At 42.8% G+C, this 26,845-nt stretch overlaps 1 protein-coding gene and 1 pseudogene across 1 annotated transcript in view; both read left to right on the top strand.

The window, feature by feature from the left end:
* The window catches only part of LOC145392840 (phenoloxidase-activating factor 3-like), a 29,764-nt gene extending 3,552 nt beyond the window's left edge, over nt 1–26,212 (top strand). The window contains exons 2-9 of the mRNA XM_080267126.1: nt 18,266–18,355; nt 19,188–19,351; nt 20,674–20,947; nt 22,031–22,142; nt 22,966–23,162; nt 23,376–23,572; nt 24,918–25,013; nt 25,853–26,212. Of these exons, the coding sequence (XP_080123252.1) occupies nt 18,274–18,355; nt 19,188–19,351; nt 20,674–20,947; nt 22,031–22,142; nt 22,966–23,162; nt 23,376–23,572; nt 24,918–25,013; nt 25,853–25,963 (1,233 nt within the window). The 5' untranslated portion in view covers nt 18,266–18,273 and the 3' untranslated portion in view covers nt 25,964–26,212. The remainder of the gene's footprint in view (nt 1–18,265; nt 18,356–19,187; nt 19,352–20,673; nt 20,948–22,030; nt 22,143–22,965; nt 23,163–23,375; nt 23,573–24,917; nt 25,014–25,852) is intronic.
* On the top strand, nt 22,562–22,681 carry LOC145393137 (5S ribosomal RNA; annotated as a pseudogene).
* Nucleotides 26,213–26,845: the final 633 nt, after the last annotated feature.

Raw genomic sequence — 26,845 nt, 5'->3', positions numbered from 1 at the left:
AAGATTATGTCTGGTTGATAGGTGTAAAAACTGAGTCTTTGATGCATAAAAAACAACCAGATTACTTTTACCCCTGTCAGAGATACGAACCAAGTCAGACATTAGGTGTGCCATAGCCTCATCCCTTATTTGTTGAAATACTGCTGAGATGGACGTTGCGGGAACCGAATGGAAAGGTGAAGGGTGGAATCATCAGTGTATGAGTGGATAGGGTTAGATGTACAGCTTAGGTCATTGATGAATAAAAGGAAGAGAGTTGGTGATAGGACAGAGCCCTGAAGAACACCACTGTTAATAGATCTAGGTGAAGAACGATGGCCGTCTACAACAGCGACCAGAAAGGAAACTAGAGATGAAGGCACAGATGGAAGGATAGAAACCGTAAGAGGGCAGTTTGGAAATTAAAGATTTATGCCAGACTCGATCGAAAGCCTTTGAGATGTCAAGTACAATGGCAAAGCTTTCGCCAAAGTCCCGAGAGGAGGATGACCAGGAGTCTGAAAGGTAGGTGAGAAGATCGCCAGTTAAGTCCCCGACTTAACCCATACTGATGATCAGAAAGAAGGTTATGATAGGAAAGATGCTTTAAAATTCTTCTATTGAGAATTGATTTGGAAACTTTTGAGATACAGGATGTTAAAGCAATTGGACGATAGTTAGAGGGTTGGGAATGATCACCCTTCTTTGTGACTAGCTGAATGAGAGTAAACTTCCAGCAAGAAGGAAAGGCACAAGTTGATAGACAAAGGCGAAAGAGTTTGCCTAGGCAGGGTGTAAGCACAGAGGCACAGTTCTTGAGAACAACAAGAGGGACTCCATCAGGCCCATATGCCTTATTAGTACTGAGGCCTGTGATGGCAGAAAATACATCAGCTGAAGAAATTTTAATGTCAGCCGTGAGGAAGTCAGAGGGGGGAAGTGATGGAGGAACAGCACCGAAATCGTCTAAGGTGGAATTGGAGGAGAAAGTCTGAGCGAAGAGATCTGCTTTATCAGTAGAAGAAATAGCTACAGAGCCATCAGAGTAGAAAAGAGGAGGGAAGGATGATGAGGTAAAGTTATTAGAAAGGTTTTTGGCAAGGTGCCAGAAGGAGCGGGAAGAATTCGAGTTACAGAGTTGAGATCATTTAGTATGGATCAAATTATTTTTAGCAGAGCGACGAACAGACTTAGCACGATTCCGGGCAGAAACGTATAAAAGATGTGATTCAGGGGTGGGTTGGCTCCGGTACCTTTTATAGGCCCCCTCCTTGTTGCAGATAGCATTAGAACAAGCGTGATTAAACCAAGGCTTTCTTGCATTAGTCATAGGATATGAGAAAGGAATGTATGCTTCCATGCCCGAGAGAATAACCACCGTAATGCGCAAAGCACACCCAGATGGCTCCCAGCCATGGAAGCAATAATCATTCCAGGGAAAATCAAAGAAGTACTGCCTGAGGGCCTCCCAATCCGCAGCTCCAAAGTGCCACAGACGACGTTTCTTTGGAGGGTCCGCAGGCCGTACCGGAGCAATAGGACAGGTTAAAGGTGATAAGGTTGTGATTGGAGGAGCCCAACGGAGAGAAAAGATTAACAGTGTAAGCAGAAGGATTAGTTGTAAGGAAGAGGTCGAGTATGACGGAGCTCTCTCCAAGGCGGTCAGGGATATGGGTTGGGTGCTGTACAAGCTGCTCTAGGTCATCAAGGATGGAAAAGGTGTAGGCTTGTTCACCAGGTGGATCAGTGAAAGGAGAGGAGAGCCAAAGGTGGTGGTGAACACTGAAATCTCCTTGAATGGAACAGAAGGAATTAACATTACAAGCACAATAATGAACAAAGACATAAAATGATACATACATGGTACATAGTTGGCACAGTAATTATCATGTTTTGATATGAGTGAAGTGGTACATAGATACACACGTATGTACATACATATGCAGAGAGGCACATATGCACACATATATATACGTATATATCTATACATATATGTATATATTCACGCACATGTAGCCATAGACATACTGCATGTACAGGATAGGTACGCATGTATAGAGATATGGGTATGTGTACAGGCATGCACTTGCAACATGCATATATATATGATATATTCATATATACATAGACAGGGAGACATATATATACATATACAACCTAAGTAGATACATATACATAGTCACATACGCAGGTAGATAGATAGAAAAAAACACGATATGCATTAGAAAATTACCTCGATTCAAAATCCCAGCACAAGGACAATAGAAGCACAGGCACCTGATGTGTGCGCGTGTGCGTGGACAACACGCGGGCGCACACACACACACACACACACACACACACACACACACACACACACACACACACACACACACACACACACACACACACACACACACACACACACACACACACCAAAATTTCCGATCATTGTCCTAGTGCCAGGGCATTACAGTGAAAGGCAGTTGGGGTGAAGGCTGAGAATGTCTTCGAGTACATCAAGATGTGTGATGAAGTAGGTACACAAAGCAGAAAACAAAGAGTCCAGGGAGTCTGAAAGGGGCAATAACTAGGCAGTTAACGATATGATGGGATAATGCTTCATCCATGGGATTGTGGCAGAGTTTACATTGCCTGTTGGCGGTCGGTCGTCCGGTGATTTCCCCTGGGGAGCGATACCCCAGGCGAATGCGGGTGACGGCCACATCACAGCGGATAGAAAGGGAGACATTTTTATTGGAGTTACTCGTGAATTAACTCGTTTTTTGCCGAGGCCAAAGAAAACGTAAATATTAATAGGATACTGCCCAATTACCTTATTTTAATTATTTTCCTCAAAGATGGCATTTATTTTTATTCCATTCCTTCTATTCCCAACGATTTCATTCAGTTTAGAAGAGAATGTTGCAAGATAAGGGGTTCGAAGCGATTCCATTAAAATTTCCACAGATTACACTGCACTCGGAGCTAAAATAAATAAATAAAATAATGCACGGCTTCAGTCCATTTTGTTAACAGCACATCCAACCATTAAAAAAAATAGATAAATAAATAAATACTCCGGAGAGGGACGCCTTCATGTGGTGGCAAGGATATATAACTGGGCACATACAAACGCTCCTCGATTTCTTCCCATCTCCCGGAGAGAAGAAGGTACAATACCGGAGAAAGACAGCTTCAGCCTGCAGTCCACTGGGCTCACGTTGGGTTACAACAACAACAGCTACTACTATTACTACCGCCACTACTACTACTACTACTACTACTACTTTTTTTTTTTTCAAAAACTCACCTCCATCCATTGGTGAATTATATTGTGAAGATCAAAACCAACGTTCCTAATACAGTTCACCATTTGGAGTTGTAACGTGAAGGTTAACACTAACCCTCATATTACAACCCGTTGACCCCAAGCACGCCAACGGCTGTGGTTACCAACCATCTACTATTACTATTATTATTTTATTTTATATTTATTGATATTACAGTGTAAATAAAGACATTAAACTATTGGAGTCGCTGGTCTATGCGACTCTCGACCACTGTAGCTTCGTAATCCATACCCGCCAGAGAGACAGGCCTGAGGGCTGATGATCTTGTGCCCCTGAGACATAGCAGAGCAGACCTCACGAGGGAGAATGACATTCGACATCTCATCCAGGCCATAACAGAACTCTGCGGTTGACGTTTCTTCTCAGAAAGAACCTCTGCCAGTCTCGAGTAGAATCTCACTGCCTCTGGACCCATCCCACCTGATGTCGTGAACACAAGGGCAGTGAATCGACCGTGGTCCACATGTTGGATCCTTTCTTGATAATTTCTATTTTTTTCTTGTTCATTCCTCTTGTGTGCAGCCTCGAGAGACAGTTCACGATGACATGCTGCCTTGGGATCGAATATCCTGATGTTGAAGAACGCCCTCTGCCCACGTGACTACTGCTACTACTACTACTACTGCAACCACCACCACCACCACCACTACTACTACTACTACTACTACTACTACTGCTACTAGTAGTCTACTAGTCTACTACAGCTACTACTAGTACTAGTACTACTACTACTACTACTGCTGCTGCTGCTGCTTCTGCTGTCACCACCACCACCACCACCATTACTACTGCTGCTACCACTACTACAGCTACTACTGCTACTACTACTGCTGCTGCTGCTGCTGCTGTCACCACCACCACCATTACTACTGCTGCTACCACTACTACAGCTACTACTGCTACTACCACTGCTGCTGCTGACCATTACTACTGCTGCTACCACTACTACTGCTGCTACCACTACTACAGCTACTACTACTGCTGCTGCTGTCACCACCACCACCACCACTACTGCTACCACTACTGCAACTATTACCACTGCTACTGCTGCTACTACTACTATTACTACTTCTTATTCTATTGTTACCACTATTACTTTTATTACTACTACTACTACTTCATATTCTTATTCTACTACTACAACCACTACAACTTCTACTACCACAGCCAGCCCTTTCTGCCCGAGGACGTTGCTTTATTGAATTGTACCACTAATTTTATTCAACCACGGGAGAAAGGTTTTGAAGGGGTTAATGACGATTGAAAATACAGCCAGACGGAAACATCTGTCTATCTGTCTACCTGTCTATTTGCCAGACGCCTTAATCCCGTTCGGGGTGGCCACAAACAAATCGCCTCCACGTCGCCCTGTCCCCCAACATTTCACTGCCCTTCTCCCAACTCACACCCCACTCCCTCATATACCTCTCCACCTCATCCCTCCATCGCATCCTCGGCCTCCCCCTTCCTCTCCCCTCCTCCACCTCACTCATATACACTCTTTTCGTCAGTCTTTCACCCTCCATCCTCTCCACATGGCCAGACCACCTCACTGTATTCCTCATAACGCTTCCTATCACATCCACATCCACACCACAACGCTCCTTTATATTCTCATTTGTCAGCCTGTCTCTCCATGTGACTCCACAGGCTCCTCTTAAATAACTGATTTCCACTGCTCTCACTCTTGCCTTGTGTCCTTCCAACATCGTCCAAGCTTCACTTCCATACGTTAGAGTTGGTATCACAATACTGTCATGTAGTAACTTTTTCGCTTCCATGCTCACTTCCCTGTTTCTTATCACTGCTTTCACATATGATTTTTATTTATTTACTTCGTTTCAAGGCACATTTTTATGGTATCAGTCGAAATAAATCGCCGGAGAACTGACGTTACGAATTATCCAAAGTCAGAGAGAATTCCATCCCTGGGGGTAGGAGGGTTTTTCAAGAATACTCCCCCAGTATCCCTGCTTGTCGTAAAAGGCGACTAAAAGGGTTGGCGGAGGGTTAGTGCCCCTCCCCGGAAAAAAACTAACTAAAAAAGCAAACAAGAAGCCTTGGACAAGGACTGACCAAACGATGACGACCCAGGACCGGACAAAGGACTTGGTAATGAGCACATGGAATGTAAGAGGAGCGAATGATGAGGTGAAAGAGAGAGAGAGATTGTCCAGGTGCTTGAGAGTGCGAAAGTAGATGTATGTGGAATAACTGAAACAAAATGGAGAGGAGAAAGTGTGAGAGAATGGGAGTATGGATGGGGTATATGTGCAGGAGTAGGTGAGAATGAGAGGGCAAAGGAAGGAGTATGTATAGTTGTGAGTAAAAGATGGAAGAAGAGCATAAGACAGTATGGATCAGTTGGGTCAAGGATTGTGTGGGTAAAGTTGAAAGTTGGAATACAAATGTGGGCGATTGTGTGTGTGTGTGTATGCGCCAACACAAGATCGTGCTAGAAGAGTGAGAGAAGAGTTCTGGACAAATGTGGAAGTGTGCATGGAAAAGTTTGGAAGGAATGAGAGAGTGTTTTTGATCGGTGATATGAATGGTAAAGTTGGGAATGTGAAGGTGGATGGAATAGTTGGTGAGTGGGGTGTGCCTGCTGAGATAGATGAGAATGGGAGTGCGTTAGTGGACATTTGTGCTGGGAGGGGGTTGGTGATAGCCAATACCCTCTTCAGGCATAAAATGATCCACAGGTATACATGGCGAGTGATGAGAAGGGTGGGTGGTGAACTGAATGAAAGGAAGGCAATGATTGATTATGTGTGTGTGGATGAAAGGATGCGAAGATGTGTAATGGATGCAAGAGCTTATAGAGGTTGGGGGAGTGGACTTTCTGACCACTACTTGGTGGTGGCCAGAATTAGGATTCAAGTAAGACGAGAGGAAGGAGTAGTTGCAAGGAGAGTGGAAAGGTTACAAGAGGATGAGAAAAAGGCAGAGTATAAGAGAGAAGTGGAGGAACGATTGGGCAAATATGAATTGGAGCAGATGGGAGACGTGGAAGGTGTGTGTAGCATATTTACAGAAGAAATATGTGCAGCATGTGATGTGGTGTGTGGAAGGAAGAGAAGACGGAGGGGGGTGCAAGGAACAGCGTGGTGGACTGAAGAGGTGAGACAGGCTGTGACACAAAAGAAGAAAGCATACAATGAATGGATGAGAAATAAGGGCGTGGAAGAGGCGGAAGAGAGAGTTGTATGTGGAAAGAAAGAGAGAGGTGAAAAGATTAGTAAGAGAGAGTAAGAAGAGAGTGGATGAGGAATTTGGAAGGAATTTGAGTGTAAAGTGGAGGGACTGTAAGAGAATGTTCTGGAAAGAGGTGAAAAGAGTAAGACAGGGTGGAAGTGAAGTTAGCAGGGGAGTGAAAGATAAAAATGGTAGATTACTAGTGGAGAAGGGAGAAAAAGTGAGCAGATGGAGAGAACACTTTAAGGAATTGTTGAACATAGAGGATGGAAGTAATGCGAGTATAAGTGGCTGGGGAATGGCTGGGAGAAGGAGGGAGGTGAGAAGACAGGAAGAAATCAGTAGGATAGAAGTTGTGGAAGCAATGAAGACATTTAAATCGGGGAAAGCCCCAGGAATTGATGGAGTGTGTGGTGAAATGCTGAAGCATGGGGGAGAGATAGTAGTAGAATGGATGTGGAAGATGTGCAGATTGGCCTGGGAGGAAGGTAGAGTCCCGGAGGATTGGAAGTCAGGTATAATTATTCCCTTGTACAAAGGAAAAAGGGAAAAAGAAGTGTGTGGTAATCATAAGGGCATTTGTCTTCTTAGTATAATAGGAAAAGTGTATGGTAGGATACTTACTGATAGAGTTAGACAAAGAACAGAGAAATTAGTTGGAAAAGAACAGGGAGGCTTTAGGAAGGGAAGAGGTTGTGTAGATCAGATATTCATTCTTAGATCTTTAGGGGAAAAGTTTCTAGAGAAGGGAAAGAAGTTGTATGCGGCTTTCATGGATTTGGAGAAAGCATATGACAGGGTGGATAGACAAGGATTGTGGAAAGTATTAAGAATATATGGAGTAGATGGGAAGTTGTTGAATGCTGTGAGGAGTATGTATGATGGTGCGAAGGCTGCAGTGCGTGTGGATGGTGAACTAAGTGAATTTTTCTCTTTGAAAGTTGGGTTGAAACAGGGCTGTGTCATGTCTCCACGGTTGTTCTGTCTGTACATGGATGGGGTAATAAATGAGGTACAAGGTAGGGTAGTGGATGTTGGAGTGGCCCTGGTGAGAGAGGATAGTGTTTGGAAACTCCCTGTACTGTTGTTTGCAGATGATACTGTGTTGTTGAGTGAGACGAAGGGGAGCTGCAAGGCTTGGTGGATGAGTTTGGGAGAGTGTGTAAAAAACGGAATCTAAAGGTGAATGTAGGGAAGAGTAAAGTGATGGTCTTTGAGAGAGGTGAAGTCAGTGAATGTACAGCGAGGTTGGATGGTGAGGAATTGGAAAATGTGAGTACGTTTAAGTACTTGGGTAGTGTGATGAGTAAGGATGGAGGTTTGGAGGGTGAAGTGCTTGAAAGGGTAAAGCAGGGAAGAAAGGTTGCTGGTTCTTTGAAAGCAGTGATAAGAAACAGGGAAGTGAGCATGGAAGTGAAAAAATTACTACATGACAGTATTGTGATACCAACTCTAACGTATGGAAGTGAAACTTGGACGTTGTTGGAAGGTCACAAGTCAAGAGTGAGAGCAGTGGAAATGAGTTATTTAAGATGTGCCTGTGGAGTCACATGGAGAGACAGGCTGACGAATGAGGATATAAAGGAGCGTTGTGGTGTGGATGTGGATGTGATAGGAAGCGTTATGAGGAACACACTGAGGTGGTTTGGCCATGTGGAGAGGATGGAGGGTGAAAGACTGACGAAGAGAGTGTATGTGAGTGAGGTGGAGGGGGGAAGAGGGAGGGGGAGGCCGAGGATGAGATGGAGGGATGGGGTGGAGAGGTATATGAGAGAGGGGGGGGGTGAGTTGAGAGCAGGGCAGTAAAATGGCGGGGGACAGGGCGACTTGGAGGCGATTTGTTTGTGGCCACCCCAAACGGGATTGAGGCGTCTGGCAATAGATAGATAGACTTTTTTTTTTTTCATTTCCGTGTTATCGCTTCAGGCCGAGGACGTATATTTTTCATTCTGTCTGTCTGTATGTCTCTCTCTCTCTCTCTCTCTCTCTCTCTCTCTCTCTGACATTGGACAGACATGGGCTCGTATCCTTAGCACCTCTTCCTTGGCGATTTATTTTTGGGTACTACTGGTTCATATCCTTTTGCACGTTATTTATGCAGGTATGGCGATGTTTGAAGGATGTAGGTAGCGCAGAATAGGACAGTAAGGAGTAATAAGCAAAATAAATCGCATAGGAAGAGGTGTTAGGGAGCTTTTTTTAACCAACGAGAATACAGACCATTAACCCAGACGTAGACGATTATATTCATCCTAGTCTGAGTCACAGCGTACTGCCCTTCGCCTACGGGCTGGTAATCGGGAAGGTCCTTGGGGGTTTCCCTGTTGTTACTGTCTGGTAATATCCCACACGCGATCTAAGAAATGGACTCCCTTGCCTAACTTCCTTGCTTATCTTGCTTTTCTTGCTTGCTTTTTTTGTTATCTTGGTTTTCTCACTTGCCTTTTGTATCATGCTTTTTTTCTTGCTTGCTTTATTGTATCTTGTTTTTTCTTGTTTTATTTTGTTTTTTATTTGCTTTATTTTCGTGTCTTGGTTTTCTCACTTGCTTTAATTTCTTATCTTGTGTTTTTCTTGCTTGCTTTATTGTATCTTGTTTTTTCTTGCTTGTTTTATTTTCTTGTTTTACTTGCCTTATTCCCATACATATTTGTTTTTTTTTACATTCCATATTTCCTTGCTTATATTTCTTATCTTGCTTTTTCTTGCTTAACTTCCTTTTTATTTCTTTCCCTCTTGTCTTGCTTTTTCTTACTTGCTTTACTTTCATGCTTCACTTGCGTTTTCTAACTTGCTTTGCTTTCTTACTGAGCGTGCGTTTTCTTGCTTTAATTTCTTGCTTTACTTGGTACCTTACTTTGATTATTTTTACTTGTATCACTTCCTTGCTTAACTTTCTTTCATAGCTTTCTGTATATTAACTTTTTATCTTGTTTTTTCTTACTTGTTTTATTTTCTTGCTTAACTTTCTTCGCTTAACATTAATATCTCTTTATCTTGCCCTTTCTTATCTGCATTACTGTCTTGCTTAACTTGCTTTTTCTTGCTTGCCTGATCTTACTTGCTTTACTTTCTTGCTTAACATGCTCTGTCTTAATTGTTTTTCTCATGCTTAACTTTCTTACTTGCTTTATATTGCCTGCTTAACCCTTTCAACCCTAAGGCACTATTTTTCAGATATTCTTGCTACCTCCAGACGATTTTATACACCTGAGAGAGAGAGAGAGAGAGAGAGAGAGAGAGAGAGAGAGATCAGACTGAGGTGCTGAATGGAGACTTTTTGTACCCTTGTCATTATACACATGATAATCTCCAGAGCTTAACAATGTTGCCTCGCGTTACAGCAATGAGCAAAAATTCGTTGACAAATCTCTCCTAGCATTGTGTTCTGCCTTCCAAATTTCTCACGCCTCCCCAAACGGCAGATGATCCTTCCTTCAGATTGAGTTTTGTTTTGTTCGATTCAAATTTTATCCTTCCTTCCTGCAGTCTTGTTTTCTGTGATGTACATTTACGGTATCTTTCCCTCTCCTGTTGTTTTATTTCGTGTGATTTATATTGCTATCACAAAAAAAAAAATTATACGTATTTCCATATTTCCCACACCTTCCTAAACGACAGAGAATCCGTCCTTCTGATCGTCTTTTGTTTTGTTCGATGTTTTCTGTGATATACATTTACGGTATCTTTCCATCTCATACTCTTTTATTTCGTGTGATTCATTTTTGGCCTTCCTCCTCATCGTCTTTTGTTTTGCGTTTTTCTTTTTTATATTGCTGTCACAAAAGTTTACGTAATACCTATTGCCACAGCCGGTAGAGAAGTGTAAGCGACCTTTTGCCTATTCCTTTATGTGTTACTGGGATGAAGGGGTAACTCTATGGCGTAATATCCACAATTATTCAGTACTTACCCACGTGTGACTCTCTCTCTCTCTCTCTCTCTCTCTCTCTCTCTCTCTCATACTTTTGCGTTTACTTTATTTTCTCCCAAACTCACTCCAATGCTTACTCCCTTACTCTTCCCCAATCATTCACTTCAATTCTTACTCATTTTTATACTCAAACTTACTCACTCGATTGGTTATTCACTGATTCACTCACTCACTTCTTTAATGCATATTCACTTTTCTTCATTCAGCTCATACTTATTCACTCATTATTGGACACTCACTCATTCACTCACTTTAATGCTTACTTTTATTCTCTTAACTCACCCTTAAAATTATTCACTCACTATTGGCCACTCATTCACTCAGCCACACTCATTCACTCACCCACACTCGTTCACCCTCATTCAAACACATTCACTCACATATTTGCTCACTCACTCATTATACCGTATCAGTTTAATCACGTGCGTTTGTGCTTAGAACCTGTTTGCTTAGATCCCCGAAGGTCATGGAGAGAGAGAGAGAGAGAGAGAGAGTATGAAGAGTACATACAAATTTCCTTGCTTAACTTGCTTTCAGACTCGAATGTTTGTGAGAGAGAGAGAGAGAGAGAGAGAGAGAGAGAGAGAGAGGGGATGGAGGGAGGGAGGTATGAATAGAATAAATAATTTGCTTGATTTGCTCTCAGACTCGATTGTTAGAGAGAGAGAGAGAGAGAGAGGGAGAGAGAGAGAGAGAGAGAGAGAGAGAGAACAAAATTAATTTGCTCTCAGACTCGAATGTGTGTGTGTGTGTGTGTGTGTGTGTGTGTGAGAGAGAGAGAGAGAGAGAGAGAGAGAGAGAGAGAGAGATACAAGAAACTACTGCGTAATAACTACTTGCCTAACTTGCTCTCTGACTTGAAGGTTAAAGAGAGAGAAGAGGAGGGAAGGGGAGGAACATTACAATAGGAGGTAAAACAGTACCTGAGAGAGAGAGAGAGAGAGAGAGAGAGAGAGAGAGGCGGGAAGACCCAGGACTGGTTTAACTTCCTCCCGGCATCGTCTCCCAGAAAAACAAAATGACAATAGAAAATTTCCCAGTAAGATACTTTTTTTTTTATTTTGTCGTATGAGAGAAACCGGATCGCCAATTTTTACGTCATCATTAACAAAAACTGTATAATATTGCTTTATCTGACTCGAAAATAATATAGGAATAAAGCAAATACGCGTAGTTATATGATATTATAATGGTATGAACTTTGGGCGCCGGCTTTCTTGTCTGTCGGACGCACGATTCTTTGTTTATGGGTGTAGGCGGGAAGGGGGACTGGACTTTTGGGGTTGCTAAACAGTTCGGCATGTCCTGTGAATCCAGCGACTTTCTGGAATAACTTAGGTTAATTTGGGGTAGATTCTATTAAATTTAGTTGGTATACACTCCTAAAAGCTTCATTTGCCTACTTTTATGATGCATTTAGTAGGAAAAAACATATAGTGGCGAAATTGCTCGAGCATCAAACTCCATGGATAATACAAAGGTCAGCCACATAGAGCCTCGCCGGGGAAGTCTGCTTAAAATTTTCCCACTGTCGTAATTCTGTTCCCTTAGGTGAGCGGAAATGAACTTTAAATAACCATAATCCCCCACACTTTCCCATAATCATTGTGGATACTTATTTCGGAAGTTATTTACGAAATGGATGCGCCAAGGTGACAAAGATATAAATGTGCGTGTTTCCTTCTCGCGACATCTGGTAAGGAGTACAGGTAGACACCGGTACATATATAAACCCCGACTCCCGTAATCATTGCTTATTATAGCGACGGTGCAAGGAAGGTAAACACGCCTTGGAGACAGTGAATAATTGTTAAGTTATATACCAGTAGTGACAGTGATTATACCTTTATTAAGTGCAGGAGTAATTTTGGAAACTAATTATTTTATCAACTTTTCGATCCTCGTTGCTGGTGAGAATACGTAAATGATTTTATATTTGGATTGAACGGGGAGGGGGGGAGAGGAAGACCGAGAACGAGGTGGAAAGATAAGTGGAGGAATGTGTTAGGAAAGAAGGAGAGGAGGAAGGAGAATGAATGTGTTGGTATATGTATGTGTGGAGGAGAGGAGGAAAAGAACGAAATTGTGTGTGTGTGTGTGTGTGTGTGTGTGTGTGTGAGAGAGAGAGAGAGAGAGAGATAACAGCTACAGACATCGTGCTCATCACCGTTCTAGTAACCATCATCATATTTCCCATTAACATACGGCGTAGGTGTAATCCAGAAGCAGAAAAATATATATACGCAGGAGTATTATCAACAGAGTGCCCAGGGATATGATGCTACGGTCTGTATTTCCCTTCCTTAGTCTGTAGTTCCTGTTTTGTCTGTCTTTTCCTTCGTCTGTACTTCCCTTCCTCAATCTGTATTTCCCTTCCTTAGTCTCTCTCTCTCTCTCTCTGTAACTCTGCGGGCCTCATACTGTTTCTTATTTCTTCATAACGCTGAAAAAAGAAAAAGATGGGCCAAATGCAAACTTTTTAACAGACTAGAATAAAAGTATGTTTTGAAATTGATTAGGCTGACTGCATGAAGAAAAAAATAGAGGATCGAGTTGGCAGTGTGAGAATAATAGCGAAGAAGCTGAGAATAATCACGAGGAAGTTGAGAATAATAACGAAGCTAAGAATAATCGCGAAGAAGCTGAGAATAATTGCGAAGCTGAGAATAATAACTAGGAAGCTGAGGATAATCGCGAAGTTGAGAATAATCACGAAGAAGCTGAGAATAATCGCAAAGAAGCTGAGAATAATCGCAAAGAAGCTGAGAATAATCGCAAAGAAGCTGAGAATAATCACGAAGGAGCTGAGAATAATCACGAAGAAGAGAATAATCACGAAGAAGCTGAGAATAAGCACGAAGAAGCTGAGAATAATCACGAAGAAGCTGAGAATAATAACTAGGAAGCTGAGAATAATCGCGAGGAAGCTGAGAATAATCACGAAGAAGCTGAGAATAATCACGAGGAAGCTGAGAATAATCACGAAGAAGGTAAGAATAATCGCGAAGAAGCTGAGAATAATCACGAAGAAGAGAATAATCACGAAGAAGCTGAGAATAATCACGAAGCTGAGAATAACCGCGAAGAAGCTGAGAATAATCGCGAAGAAGCTGAGAGTAATCGCCAAGGAGCATATGATCAGGATTTGGTGCCTCCCCCCGCTTTTTTTAAGTTGATGTCAAAGTATAAACTAACAGGTGTATGTGAAATGCATTTGTAAAAGAATGTTATGCAAGTGTGTGTGTGTGTGTGTGTGTGTGTGTGTGTGTGTGAGAGAGAGAGAGAGAGAGAGAGAGAGAGAGTTGAAGCGAGGATTCCTGGTGCTTGACTGCTCTGAGGATGAGTGTGTGGACCACCTCACTGGTTTACTGTTCGTAGTTCTCATTCTTCTTTTCCTTTTTCCTTGTGTTTAGGTGCAATTTCATGCCATCTTTAGGTGGAAAAGAGGGTCGGGATGATGATGGTGGTTTGAAGGTGTTGATGATGATGATGATGATGATGGTGGTGGTGGTGGTGGTGGTGATTGTGTTGATAATGGTGGTGATGATAATGATGATGATTATGGTGGTGAAGATGATAATAACGATGATGATGGTGGTGGTGGTGGTGATGGTGAAGATGATGATGGTGGTGGTGGTGGTGATGACTGTGTTGATGATGGTGAAGATGATGATGGTGATGGTGGTGGTGATTGTGTTGATGATGATGATGATAGTGAAGGTGATGAGGTAAGAGCGGCTGTGGAATGTGCTAGAGGTACCCTGAGATGATTTGGCCATATGGAGGAAATGGAGACTGACTAGGAGAGTATGTGAGTAAGGTAGACCGAGTATGAGGCGGAAGGGGAGTTATATGACTGAAGGTGGAATGGGTTGGAGGGAGGACAGCCTGATGACAAAGGGCAGGGTGACATGGAGGCGTTTTGTTTGTGGCTGCCCCCTCCCCAGGTTAAAGCGTCTGGGTATAGGTAGATAGATAACTAAAGATAGATAGTCTGGCATTAGAGAGAGAGAGAGAGAGAGAGAGAGAGAGAGGAGAGATACCAATACAAACTTTGTCCTTGGTTAGAATGTCCTTTATACTAACAAAATCATTCTCTTCTTTTGGGGGAGTCACGAGAGAGAGAGAGAGAGAGAGAGAGAGAGAGAGAGAGAGAGGGAGAGAGAGAGAGAGAGAGTACAGTTTCATCATAGGAAACTCAACCATACCGAGAAAACGAGGCCCTTCCGGAATTATGGATGATTTCTTATGCATTTTTTTTTTCTTTTTTTTATGGTTACCCTTTCCTTTTCTCAAGCACCCCTTCAGTCCTGTTGCTTCTCTCTCTCTCTCTCCGCATCCATTCCTTTATTTACGCACCTCATTCCAAAATACTCTTGCGGAGAGAGAGATTTAATACACCATCAGGAGAGTAGGGGTCCTTGGCTAGACTATTCAGTCCACAAATTGAAGGCAAGAGTGACCAGTCGATTATCCTGAGTAGCATCATAAAAAAAGCCCCGGAATATAAGCACTGGAGCGCCGTAATCCACTAGACCACTATCCCTTTTTCATTTTGACTTGGCCTAAATTATCCACCTCCTTTTTGAACGTTGAGTTGATAGTAAACTAACACGAATACTTTGCTAGTCACGAAGAAGCGCTACGTAAAGGATGTAGAGGCGTAGTACAATGTCTTAATAGTAATATAACACTAGAATACGATGCTAATCACGAAGAAGTGCTGTGTAAAGGATGTAAAGCCGTAACACTCTTTTTCTGCTACTGAGCTACTTGAATAAGCTGCCAAGGGACGAAAATCTGTGCCACGTAACGTGAAACAACTATTGGCTTTAACATGCCGGCTATATGGTTACCACCCAGCGTATTTCGTGGTATCCTGTGTTTTCATCTAAAGGTTATATATCCCATTGGATCCCAGAGCTGCTGGGCGAGGCCTTGCACTGGGAGGGTACTAAGCGTACCGCCCTCCGCCTATCGGCTCATAGTCGCGAAGCTCATAGGTCCCTACCCGGGGGTTCCCTGCTTTATTAAGATCCGAATTTCCCAGTTCTGTCCAGAACTCTGGACGCTGGGCTCCAATGGGTTAAATATTTTTTTCTTCTAATTTTCTTCTTCCTCTTCGCTAACCTCCCCAGATATTTCCTATTCTCTGTATATTCCCCCTGTCTTGCATCAGAACTCCCCCCCCCCTTTTTTTTTCTTCAGGGGAGCGTCTGTGTCATCTACTTCCGTCTTTTTCTCTCTCCTCCACTGCTTATTCTGCTTCCACATCCTGCTTTGTGGTTTCGTATTAGTAGATGCAGTAGTAGTAGTAGTAGTAGTAGTAGTAGTAGTAATAATAATAATAATAGTATAATAATAATAATAATAATACCATAAGCTTCGAAAAATTTACGAGAAAATGGAATACGAAAATTTAAAATAATAATAGGAATGATTGTGCGAAGTTACCCGTGCATCATGTCCGTTTTCGTGTATCCGCGTTGACTTTGGCTTCCCCGTACGATACAAAAATAAAAATAACAGCCTTCAAACCCGGATTATGCCAAAATAACGCTCTTAGCCAACACTTCTGTCGATTGTAAACGAAAGAATACGTAGATCCGATACCGGTTGTGACAAAAATAATTATAAAGGTGAAGGTCAGAGTCAGAAAAACAGAGAAAATTCAAGCAAGGTCAGTTACATTGGGTGCGACGTTGCCAGTTTTTTTTCGCTATATTTTGGATTATTGAAGAGCGAAGAGACGGGCGAACTATCTCTCTCTCTCTCTCTCTCTCTCTCTCTCTCTCCTGTATTATCTATCTATATCTATCTATATCATGACTCCTCACCCCCCCAAAAAAAAAAGCTTTTGTTGGTATTAACCCATTGGCTCCCAGATTCCCTTTGCGAGTGATTTTGATGGAAGGGTGCTGTGCGTACCGCCCTCCGCCTGTCGGGTCATAGGTCCCTACCCCTGGATTCTCTTCTTTAATAAAAATTTGAGAATGCCCAGTTCCGTCCTATATTGAGAGGACACGGCGCTAATGGGTTAAGTACATACCCACCAAGGTCAAGTTTCTCTCTCTCTCTCTCTCTCTCTCTCTCTCTCTCTCTCTCTCTCTCTCTCTGTGACACACGCACACACGCTACATTGATTTTGAAGTGATTTTTGCACAGGAAGGCCTTGTATAAAGGTATTTGAACGGAGATATCATTGTCCTCCTCCTCCTCCTCCTCCTCCTCCATATTCATCATCATCATCGTTATCATCGGCATCACTGTTTGATGATGATGATGATGATGATATTATTATGCCCACTACCGCCACCACCACCATCATCATCATCATCATCATCATCACCATCATCATCATCATCATCATCATCATCATCATCAGCAGCAGCAGCAGCAGCAGCAGCACCACCACCACCACCACCACCACCACCACCACCACCACCACCACCACCACCACCAGCATTATCATCATCATTATCACCACCACCACCACCATTATCATTATCACCACCACCACCATCATCATCATCAACATCATCATCATCATCATCATCATCATCACCACCACTACCACCACCACCACCACCATTATCATCATCATCATGATCATCATCACCACCACCACCACCACCACCACCACCATTATCATCATCGTCATCATCAGCCCCACCGCCACCACCATCACCACTACCAACGCCATCACCACCACCACCACCATCATCATAGAACAAAGACATCCTAGCATACACGTGAGCAATAACAATAAATAAATAAATAAATATATAAACCAGGCAAGATATCACACGGTTTGAAAATACAGGAGTAAAAAGAATATTGGATCTTTTGTCGCGTATGTACCCGTATTTTCCTGCAATGTACAGCCGGTCCAAGCTGTTATTAGGAGGAGCGAGTGCGTCATGGAGAGAGAGAGAGAGAGAGAGAGAGAGAGAGAGAGAGAGAGAGAGAGAGAGACGAATATTAGATAAATTGACAGATAGGTAAATAAAGGCAGACCGACAGACAGACGGATAGACAGATCAGGTAAATTGGCTGATAGAGAGAGAGAGAGAGAGAGAGAGAGAGAGTCCTTCACCTCTTCCACCCAAGGACACCTATTGTAATCCATTTTTGTTACCTTTAGGCGATTCTGTTTGGAGAGACGTTTCCTTCACTTCTATACTCCTTACATATTCACTTGGCTCAGATTTTTCTTCTCCTCCTCCTCCTCCTTCTTCTTCTTCTTCTTCTTTTACTACTACCACTACCACGACTACTACTATTACTATTACAATTATACTACTACTGCTGATACTACTACTACCATCACCACTATTACTACTGCTGCAACTACTACTACCATCACCACTATTACTACTACTACTACTATTACTACTACTACTACTATTACTACTACTACTACTGTTTCTCCTCTCTCTCTCTCTCTCTCTCTCTCTCTCTCTCTCTCTCTCTCTCTCTCTCTCTCTCTCTCTCTCTCTCTCGTAGCTTGCTTGAAGTATCCCAGTGGCAGAAAGGGACAATACTACAGCTTTACATTTTTCCCCAGCACTTCTTCGTGACTAGCATCATATTCTAGCGTTAATCCACTGTTACAGCTCAGCATTCTAGATGGAGAGGAGGTAATTTTAGGCCAAGTTAGAGTGAAAAGGGTATAGAAATATCTTGGTTAAATAAAATTGTTTGATGAGAGATATTAATATGAAAAAGTGTTATTGGATGAAAAGGGTCTATATTGAGAGAGAGAGAGAGAGAGAGAGAGAGAGAGAGAGAGAGAGGCACTAACTTCTTTATTTACTCCTTACAGAAACGAAAATGGAGGTGAAAACAACGAAGACGATGGCGATGATGATGATGGTGACGGTGATGGTGGTGGGGATATCCAATGCGCAGTCAAGTAAGGAGTATGCTGCTGCTGTTGGGAGTCACGTGGTTGGAGATGTGGTCTGTTGCTTGGAAAGACGCAAATTCAAGCCCAGTAGTAGTAGCAGTAATAGTATTAGTAGTAGCAGTAGTAGTAGTAGTAGCCTAGTAGCAGTAATAGTAGTAGTCCCTCCCCACCCGTTAATACCATCAGTCCTGAGTGGGAAGACCCTGATATGTATTCAGTATGGACGGTGGGTCTGGTCTTAGTGCCCACGTGGTGACATGGGAAGGTGTGTGGGACAGGTACGAGGGCCTCAGGGAGCTGACTGTCTAGACGATGCTGAGAGTGGGATTCATAAAAATCTGTTTACATACTTGTACATCTGTTCCTTTGTTCATATACATTACCTGTTTATCTACCTGTTGATCTGTCTCCCCTTCTGACCATCTGTCTGTCTATCTATCAGTCTATCTGCGTATATCAGTTTATCTGTCTGTCTATCTGTGTCTGTCTTTGTCAGTATATTTGTCTGTATCTGTCTATTTGTCCGTCTGTCTATCTGTGTCTGTCTAGATATATCTATCAGTATGTATATAACTGTGTTTACCAAGTACTGCCTCACACCTGGCTGACTAGGCAACTCACAAACATCCTTTTCCTGGAAGCTGTCTCACTATCTCCCTCTCTTTTGTTATTGGAAAACCCCTTGACTGGTTGAATGAACCCTCCGTCCTCTCTCTCTCTCTGTACAGTATACATACTGTATATATATTCACATTATTATTATTATTATTATTATTATTACTATTCTCATTATCAATATAGCCAACTTTCTAACAGTCCTACAAACTTTCCGTTCTAGTCTTTCCCGGGAGAAGACCGTCCTGCACAAGGGGTGAGGAGTGCCGCCGTCTTGAGAGCTGCCCCCCCTTGGCCGCCCTCCTCTCCAACCCCACAGCTGCTGATATAAGGAGGCTCAGGAACGCACTCTGTGGAGCCAGGTTCGACAGGGACAGGCATCCGCTGGTGAGTATGTGGGAGGGGCTGTCTGCTTGTCTATCTGTATATGTCTGTCTGCCTGTCTGTTTGTCCCATCTGTCTGTCTGTATATAGGTCTGGCTCTAGCTGTCTGTCTGTTAATCTGTTTATCTGTCTGTCTGTCTATATTTCTGAATCTGCATCTCATTTTTTATCACTTTTCTGATGATTGTGTAAAGACTCGTAACTGTGTGTGTGTGTGTGTGTGTGTGTGTGTGTGTGTGTGTGTGTGTGTGTGTGTGTGAGAGAGAGAGAGAGAGAGAGAGAGAGAGACCTTGTGATACACCAAGCTCAACACAACTAAGTTTATGCTCATCTGTTTTGTCCTTGTGCTTTCAGGATGCTTGGTGATGAGAGAGAGAGAGAGAGAGAGAGAGAGAGAGAGAGAGAGAGAGAGAGAGAGACAAAGAGAGAGAGAGAGAGAGAGAGACAAAGAGAGAGAGAGAGAGAGAGAGACAAAGAGAGAGAGAGAGAGAGAGAGATTAATGCAGTGCGAGAAGAAAGCTACTCAGTCTCTCTCTCTCTCTCTCTCTCTCTTTCTTTCTTTCTCTGTCTCTCTCACCTTGGTATTTCCACTCTTCTCATTGAACCTCTCTTCCTGCTTATATAATTGTAAGGGAGAGCGCCAGACCAAAACACTTCCTTATCCAGCCTGACTCTGTTAGGTTAGGGTAGGTTAGATTGGACTGGATTAGGTTAGGTTGGGTTGGCTTGAGAGATGAGACGATGCTGTGTGTGTGTGTGTGTGTGTAGATAGAAGATACATAGATACAGGTAGATAGATATTCGTATGTACATGAATTCATACATGCATACATATCACACACACACACACACACACACACACGAGATAAATTTTTCTATTTTAGGAAGGAGAAAATGGCCAAGTAATTCCATTATTTTTCCTGAGATGTAATAACTTCACCTCATATCCCTGTAAATACTCCTATAACATATATTTCTACAAGCAAAGCAGTCTGTGTTTTTTTCAAGTTAACCTGATGCCCGAAGAACATATTAAGTTTTAGTAATATCTGTTAACATTACTTTCACTCCCATATTTAACACTCAGACTTTCTTTTTTCTTCTAAGGAATAATTTCTCTAAGTTCCTGCCACAATTTACTAAGAAAAACGTTAAAGACAGCAATATTATGGTTATAGAGTCAGCCATTGTTTATTTCTTTGATAGTCCAATTGTATTTTTTTATTTGTTCAGTATTATATTTAACATTCTGTAATATCTCTCAGTATTTTCTGTAATGTCTGCCCTTATATTCTTTAATTACCTCTTTTCATATTACTTTGCAGGTGTGTTGTCCATCAGCAGGCATAGTACTTCCAACCCCCCCAACTACACGCCCAACCACTCCTACCACACCCACCACTCCTACCACACCCACCACTCCACGTACCACTCCATCTACCACTCCATCTACCACTTCGTCTACCACTCAACCTCCCAACCCTGGGAATCTTCTGCCAGCAGCCTGTGGGCAGCCCAGGAGTGAGGTTACGAGGATCTTCTTTGGGGAGAATGCACCTCTGGGAGCCTACCCCTGGATGGCACTGCTCGGCTTTACCTGTGAGTTGGAGATTTAATTTATGTCACTTTTCATATGCCACTCACCCAGCCTGTCAAGAAACATAAAATTTACAGAGGCACAGTTAGAGACAAAAGTTGGCTCACTATTCCACTTCATCTACCTTATTCATTCATTCATTGCCAGACGCCATGTATCCCAAACGGGGTGGCCAACGGCTTAGAGTTAATTGTTTTACAGGGAGGGGCACTAATCCTCCACCAACCCCACCTGACACGTAGGGATGATCTACCTTATACTTAGGGCAAATCTGTCACATATCTTCCTGGCATAAAAGAAAATCATATGTGGACATAGAAACATAGTAGGCCTCTCTCATTGCCACTTTTCTTCCTGACACATCAGAGAGAATCACCTGTGGACAAAGAAACATGTAAACCTCTCACGACATGGGAGTATAAGCCAGCAGGTAGAAATGAGGGAGAGAAGAGATGAAATATTAGGCGAACTGAACCCACTTTCGGGATTTTAAGTTTCCAGATCCCTAATTATGATCCCTTGCCTCACATCTTAACTGTACACCATCCTGCCTCATCTCTGCCTCATGTACCTCACCCTGCCTCCCAGTGCCTCAGCAGGTCTCACCCTGTCTCAGTCTGTCTCCCATTTTCTCACCCAACTACATGCCATATTTTAACAACATGTGTTTTTATTTAATGCAGTACTAACTTCTACCCCCTTACCTCTCCTTACCTGACCTGTGCTTCACCCTCTTTAACTAAACTTGTCCCAGATTTTTGTTTTGCAGAATATTTCACATGGCTCAGGGGTAGAAAAAAACAAATACAGGTACTATGGCTCTGCATCCATTCCATACCACTGCTTCATGAGTAAGATCATATTTTAATGTTAATCTAATGCTATAGTTGAGTATTCAGTGTGGAGAGATGGCAGCTTAAGGCATTTGTAGGCCCCTGTCTCACCTGCCTCCCTTTACCTCCAGTTACTTCACCCTTAGCTAACCCTACCTCACCTTTTCGCCCATCTACCTCCCCGTTCCTTATCTTACCCTCACCTCCAGTACTCCCTGCCTTACCCTGCCTAATTCCTGCCTCCCTTAACAGCCCAGTTCCAGCCTCAGGTGGTGTGGGCGTGTGGAGGAGCACTCATTAACACCAGATATGTGCTGACTGCTGGCCACTGTACAGATTCACAGTTTACCTTCAATAGGCAGATGTGAGTACAGTTATGGAAATTTTATAGGACTGTTTGAGAGAGAGAGAGAGAAGAGAGAGAGAGAGAGAGAGAGAGAGAGAGAGAGAGCATTACTGACCCTATCATTCAGTACTTGGGTTGCAAATATTCTTCAAACTCATCGGGACAGGGAGGGTGGGAGGAGGTGCTACCATAGGGGCATGCTTTCTCCTGCGATTGCTGTTCCAGAAGAAAACTTGGGATTTTAGGTGGTGATGATCTTCATGATATTAGTGCTTATTGTGGTGGTGTTGATAATGGTACTGATGATGATGATGATGATGATGATGGTGGTGGTGGTGGTGGTGGTAGTGGTGGTACTGATAATGATGATGTTAGGACAATGTTGATGGTGATGTTAATGTTAATAATAGTGTTGTTTATAATGATGATGATAATAATAATAATGACATACCACGTTGAGTACACCGCTTCCCGTCCGATCAGCGAAGTTAAGCAACGTTGGGTCTGGTTAGTACTTGGATGGGTGACCGCCTGGGAACACCAGATGCTGTTGGCATCCCTACGTGTCAAGTGGGGTTGGTGGAGGATTAGTGCCCCTCCCTGTAAAACAATTAACTCTAAGCCATTGGCCACCCCGTCTGGGATACATGGCGTCTGGCAGTGAATGAATGAATGAATAATAAAGATAACAACTAACCTGTGCAGTTAAACTGAACACAACCAAACCTAACCCATCTTAATCAGAGATTAAACACATCCTGAGCAGAGCACAACCTGACCTAATCTAACTTCATCAGAGCACATCCTAACCTGAATCTTACCTACCTTGAACACCCCACAGCACAGTGATACGTCTGGGTGAACACAATCTGAGTACCGATCGAGACTGTGAGTCCCAGTCAGGTCGTCAAGTGTGTTCTCCTGCACACCAGGAACGTATACCTGTTGACGTGATCCGACACCCTACCTTCAATACCCGAGGATCTGTTAGCGATGATATTGCCCTCATTCGACTAGACAGGGATGTGCAACTTAATTGTAAGTAATTTTAGTAGTAGTAATAGTACCTGTACTGTAGTACAGTAGATGTGGTGGTGATAATGCATGTACCTTATAGTAGTAGACTACTAGTAGTAAAGCAGTGGTAGCTACAGTAAAGTTCCTTTGCTATTAATTGTGTTATTTATAAAGTAATTGTTGCCCAGGTTTTAATTCAGAACTATTTAATTAATATCTCTCTTTCTCTGACAGCATTTGTGATGCCCATATGTCTTCCCCCGGCTGACCTCAATGTAGGAGAATTCCTTGGAAGTCGTCAGGCGATTGTCTCTGGTTGGGGTGTGACTGAGAGAGGCCCAGACACTCAGATCCTGCAGAGGGTTCGAGTTCCATTCGTTGATAGAGACACTTGCAACCCCTTCTACAACAATGGCCTTCTGCCAGAACAGGTTAGGAAGTGTGGGGATTGTTCTGACTGGTTTGGGTGCCTGGTGTGTGTGAGGGGGTTAGGGTTTTGTATGGGAGTTTGAGAGATGTGTAGGTGGGTTTGTGAGAGTAAGTTTGTGGCTTGTTTGTGAGGAGAATGGTTGCTTGAAGGGGTCTGTGAAAGAGTTTGGGTTTTGCTTGGGAGTTTGGGAAGGACAGAATTAATAGTGATCAAGTTTGGAAGAAGATTGGCATTGGTGGTTTTGTGAAGGAAGGTAAGGACACAATTCAAGAGCGAGAGCAGTGGTATTGATTTATTTGAAGTGTGCATGTGGAGTTACAAGGAAAGACAGACAGTCTAGTGAGGAAATAATGGAGCATTATGTTACTGATGTGAATATGATTGAAAGTGTTAAGAAATACTGTGAGAAGGTTTGGATATGTGCAGAGGATGGAGAATGAGAGAATGACTAGGCGAGTGTATGTGAGTGAGGTGGATACCAAGAATGATATGGAAGGATAGAGTGGAGAGATTTATGGAAGGAGGGTGGGTGAATTGGACAGAGAGCAACCAAATTGCAAAAGATAGGGTGACATACAGGCAATTTGTCTGTGGCCACCCCTTTAGGGATTTAGGCATCTGGCTGTTAATATATAGAGTATAAGGGTCGTTTAAGAGGTGAGTGGTTGCTTGGTAGGGTATGTGAGAAGGCTGAGTAGTGTGTGGGATTTTGGAAAGAACAGAGCATCAGCTAATACGTTTGAGTGGGTGCTGGAGAGGGATACTTTCATGCAGTGCCACCACTATATCCGGGTGTCTCTACTGCTTGGTTATACAAACATTCCACAGCTCCCCCCATATCCATTGAAAAGGGGATGGGGGCTGCAGGAGAAGGGCAGCTTGAGTCTGTAGTTTACTAAGTGGCATCAGCCTGGGGATCACAACAGTAGCAACAATAACAAGTTTAGGAGGAGGTTGGCAATGGGAGTTTTGTGAGTATGCATGTGAGGGATTGTTTATGGGCTAGGTGGTTGCATGCATGAGAGGGGGATGGAACTAACCCAAGAAAGGGTTATGTATGAGTGGCAGCAGGATCTTTGGTTTCACCTGTGCCTCAGCTATTTATTCTGCACATTGCACCTCACATTCCTTAGAGATGTTATTGATGCAAAAATGTGTTGATGCAGGTATTAAGACAATATAAATGGAGTACATCATAATATCAGGTTGTAATATGCAAAATAAATTGCTCAGTAAGAAGTGTCACAAAACCTCTTTTACCATGCAGAATATACCCCTAAAACTGCTGGATATTATTTAATGGCTTATGCATAAAGAATAGGTACTGACTACCACATTCTCCTCAGGTGTGCCTTGGCGGAGATGGACAACGTGACTCATGCTTTGGTGACTCTGGCGGCCCAGTGGTTGCATTAGGACAGGGCAGCTCACGGTTCACTTTGGTAGGTATTTGATCTAAGAACATAACATGTGAGCGTGCCCCTAATTTTTTCCATTGTTTATGTAATACAGTACATGAAATTGTGTAAACGTGTCTCAAGCACTAGTGAATTCCTTTGAAGGAACTGGTGCTTTTGAGGCAGAAGAATAAATGGTGATGAATGATGATATTGATGATGATGATGATGATGATGAGGAGGAGGAGGAGAAGAAGAAGGATTAAATATTATCACTCTAGCTCCTGAGCAGAATTATAAACTCTTCAAATCTCCAAAATCTGCTAGTATTAGTATGTGAGTGATTGGGCTTACAGTCCTCCATTTTCCAGTGCTACTGTGCTGGAACATGTAAGAATGAATATGTATTGAGAGATAATCAGCATACAGGGTGGTCTGTATATAATGTTGCACTTCCAGTCCACGGGTCAATTTCTCATGTGTTGTGGGGGTGGCTCAGTCAGTGTTATCAGTGCCTACCATGCATCAGTTATTTATTTCCTACTCCCACAGCCGCACCCATACCAACACTAGCCAACTGAGCCATCCCAGCAGTACAGAAAATACTGCCATGCGAGTTTCTAGTGCAGTGCTGCTTATGGGTCACCCTGTATATGTAAACAGTATGTATAGAGGAAGGGGAGACCGAGGATGAGATAGAGGGATGGAATGGAATGCTACTGTTTATGAGAGAGAAGGGAGGGGTGAGTTGGTGGAAAGACAGCCAAATAACAGAGGACAGGGTGACTTGGAGGCGATTTGTTTGTGGTGTCTGCCAGTAGATAGTTGTACAGACAGTATATATTAGTGCCAGATGTGTGATAGCCCCTCTCTCTGCCTTTCAGCTGGCATTGGTGTCATTCGGGCAGCCGTCCTGTGGTGTGGTGGGCGTACCTGCTGTCTACACCGATGTCCCCTCCTATAGAAACTGGATCATAGAGAACCTACGGCCATAGAATGAGACACAGAGATGTGGTTAGGTGTAGAGATAGCTTTATTTGTTGACTCTCTCTTGCTTTAATATCCATTTTGGTGGTTGTGACATGGTTGATTTGTTTTGTCTCCATGTGTCCATCAATATCTGTCTGTACCTGTCTGCGTATCTAAGAATTTGTTGTTTATGAGTGATTCTCTCTCTCTTTCTTTCTCTCTCTCCCTCTCTCTCTCTCTCTCTCTCTCTCTCTCAGTGCAGTGGTTATTTTTAGTACAGTGTAATTTATGAGTAAAATAAATACTGTTATATATTGCTGTTTCTTGCTGTTTCATTGAGAGAGAGAGAGAGAGAGAGAGAGAGAGAGAGAGAGAGAGAGAGCTACTTAAAAATCAGTCATTAGATCGGAAGTCAGATATAATTATTCCCCTGTACAAAGGAAAGGGGGAAAAAGAAGTGTGTGGTAATCATAGTGGCATTTGTCTTCTTAGTGCAAAAGGAAAAGTGTATGGTAGGATACTTATTGACAGGGTTAGGGAAATAACAGAGGAAATAGTTGGAGAAGAACAGGGAGGTTTTAGGAAGGGAAGAGGTTGTGTAGATCAGATATTCATCTTAGGTCTGCAGTGGAATAGTTTCTAGAGAAAGGAATAGGTTGTAGGCAACCTTTATGGATTTGGAGAAAGCATATGACAGGGTGGATAGACAAGGATTGTGGAAAGTATTAAGAATACGAGTATTATGGAGTAGATGGGAAGTTGTTGAAGGCCGTGAAGCTTATGTATGAGGATGCTAAGCCTGCAGTGCATGTGAACAGTGAACTGAGGGAATTTTTCTATTTGAATGTTGGATTGAAACAGGGATGTGTCATGTCTCCATGGTTGTTCAGTCTGTATATGGATGGGGT

This window comes from Coenobita brevimanus, chromosome 23 (assembly GCF_032717465.1).
Source record: "Coenobita brevimanus isolate Jiangsu-jjx chromosome 23, ASM3271746v2, whole genome shotgun sequence".
Taxonomy (NCBI): Eukaryota; Metazoa; Arthropoda; class Malacostraca; order Decapoda; family Coenobitidae; genus Coenobita; species Coenobita brevimanus.
Note: the sequence above shows the minus strand (reverse complement) of the source record. Positions and strands in the feature narration are given on the sequence as shown.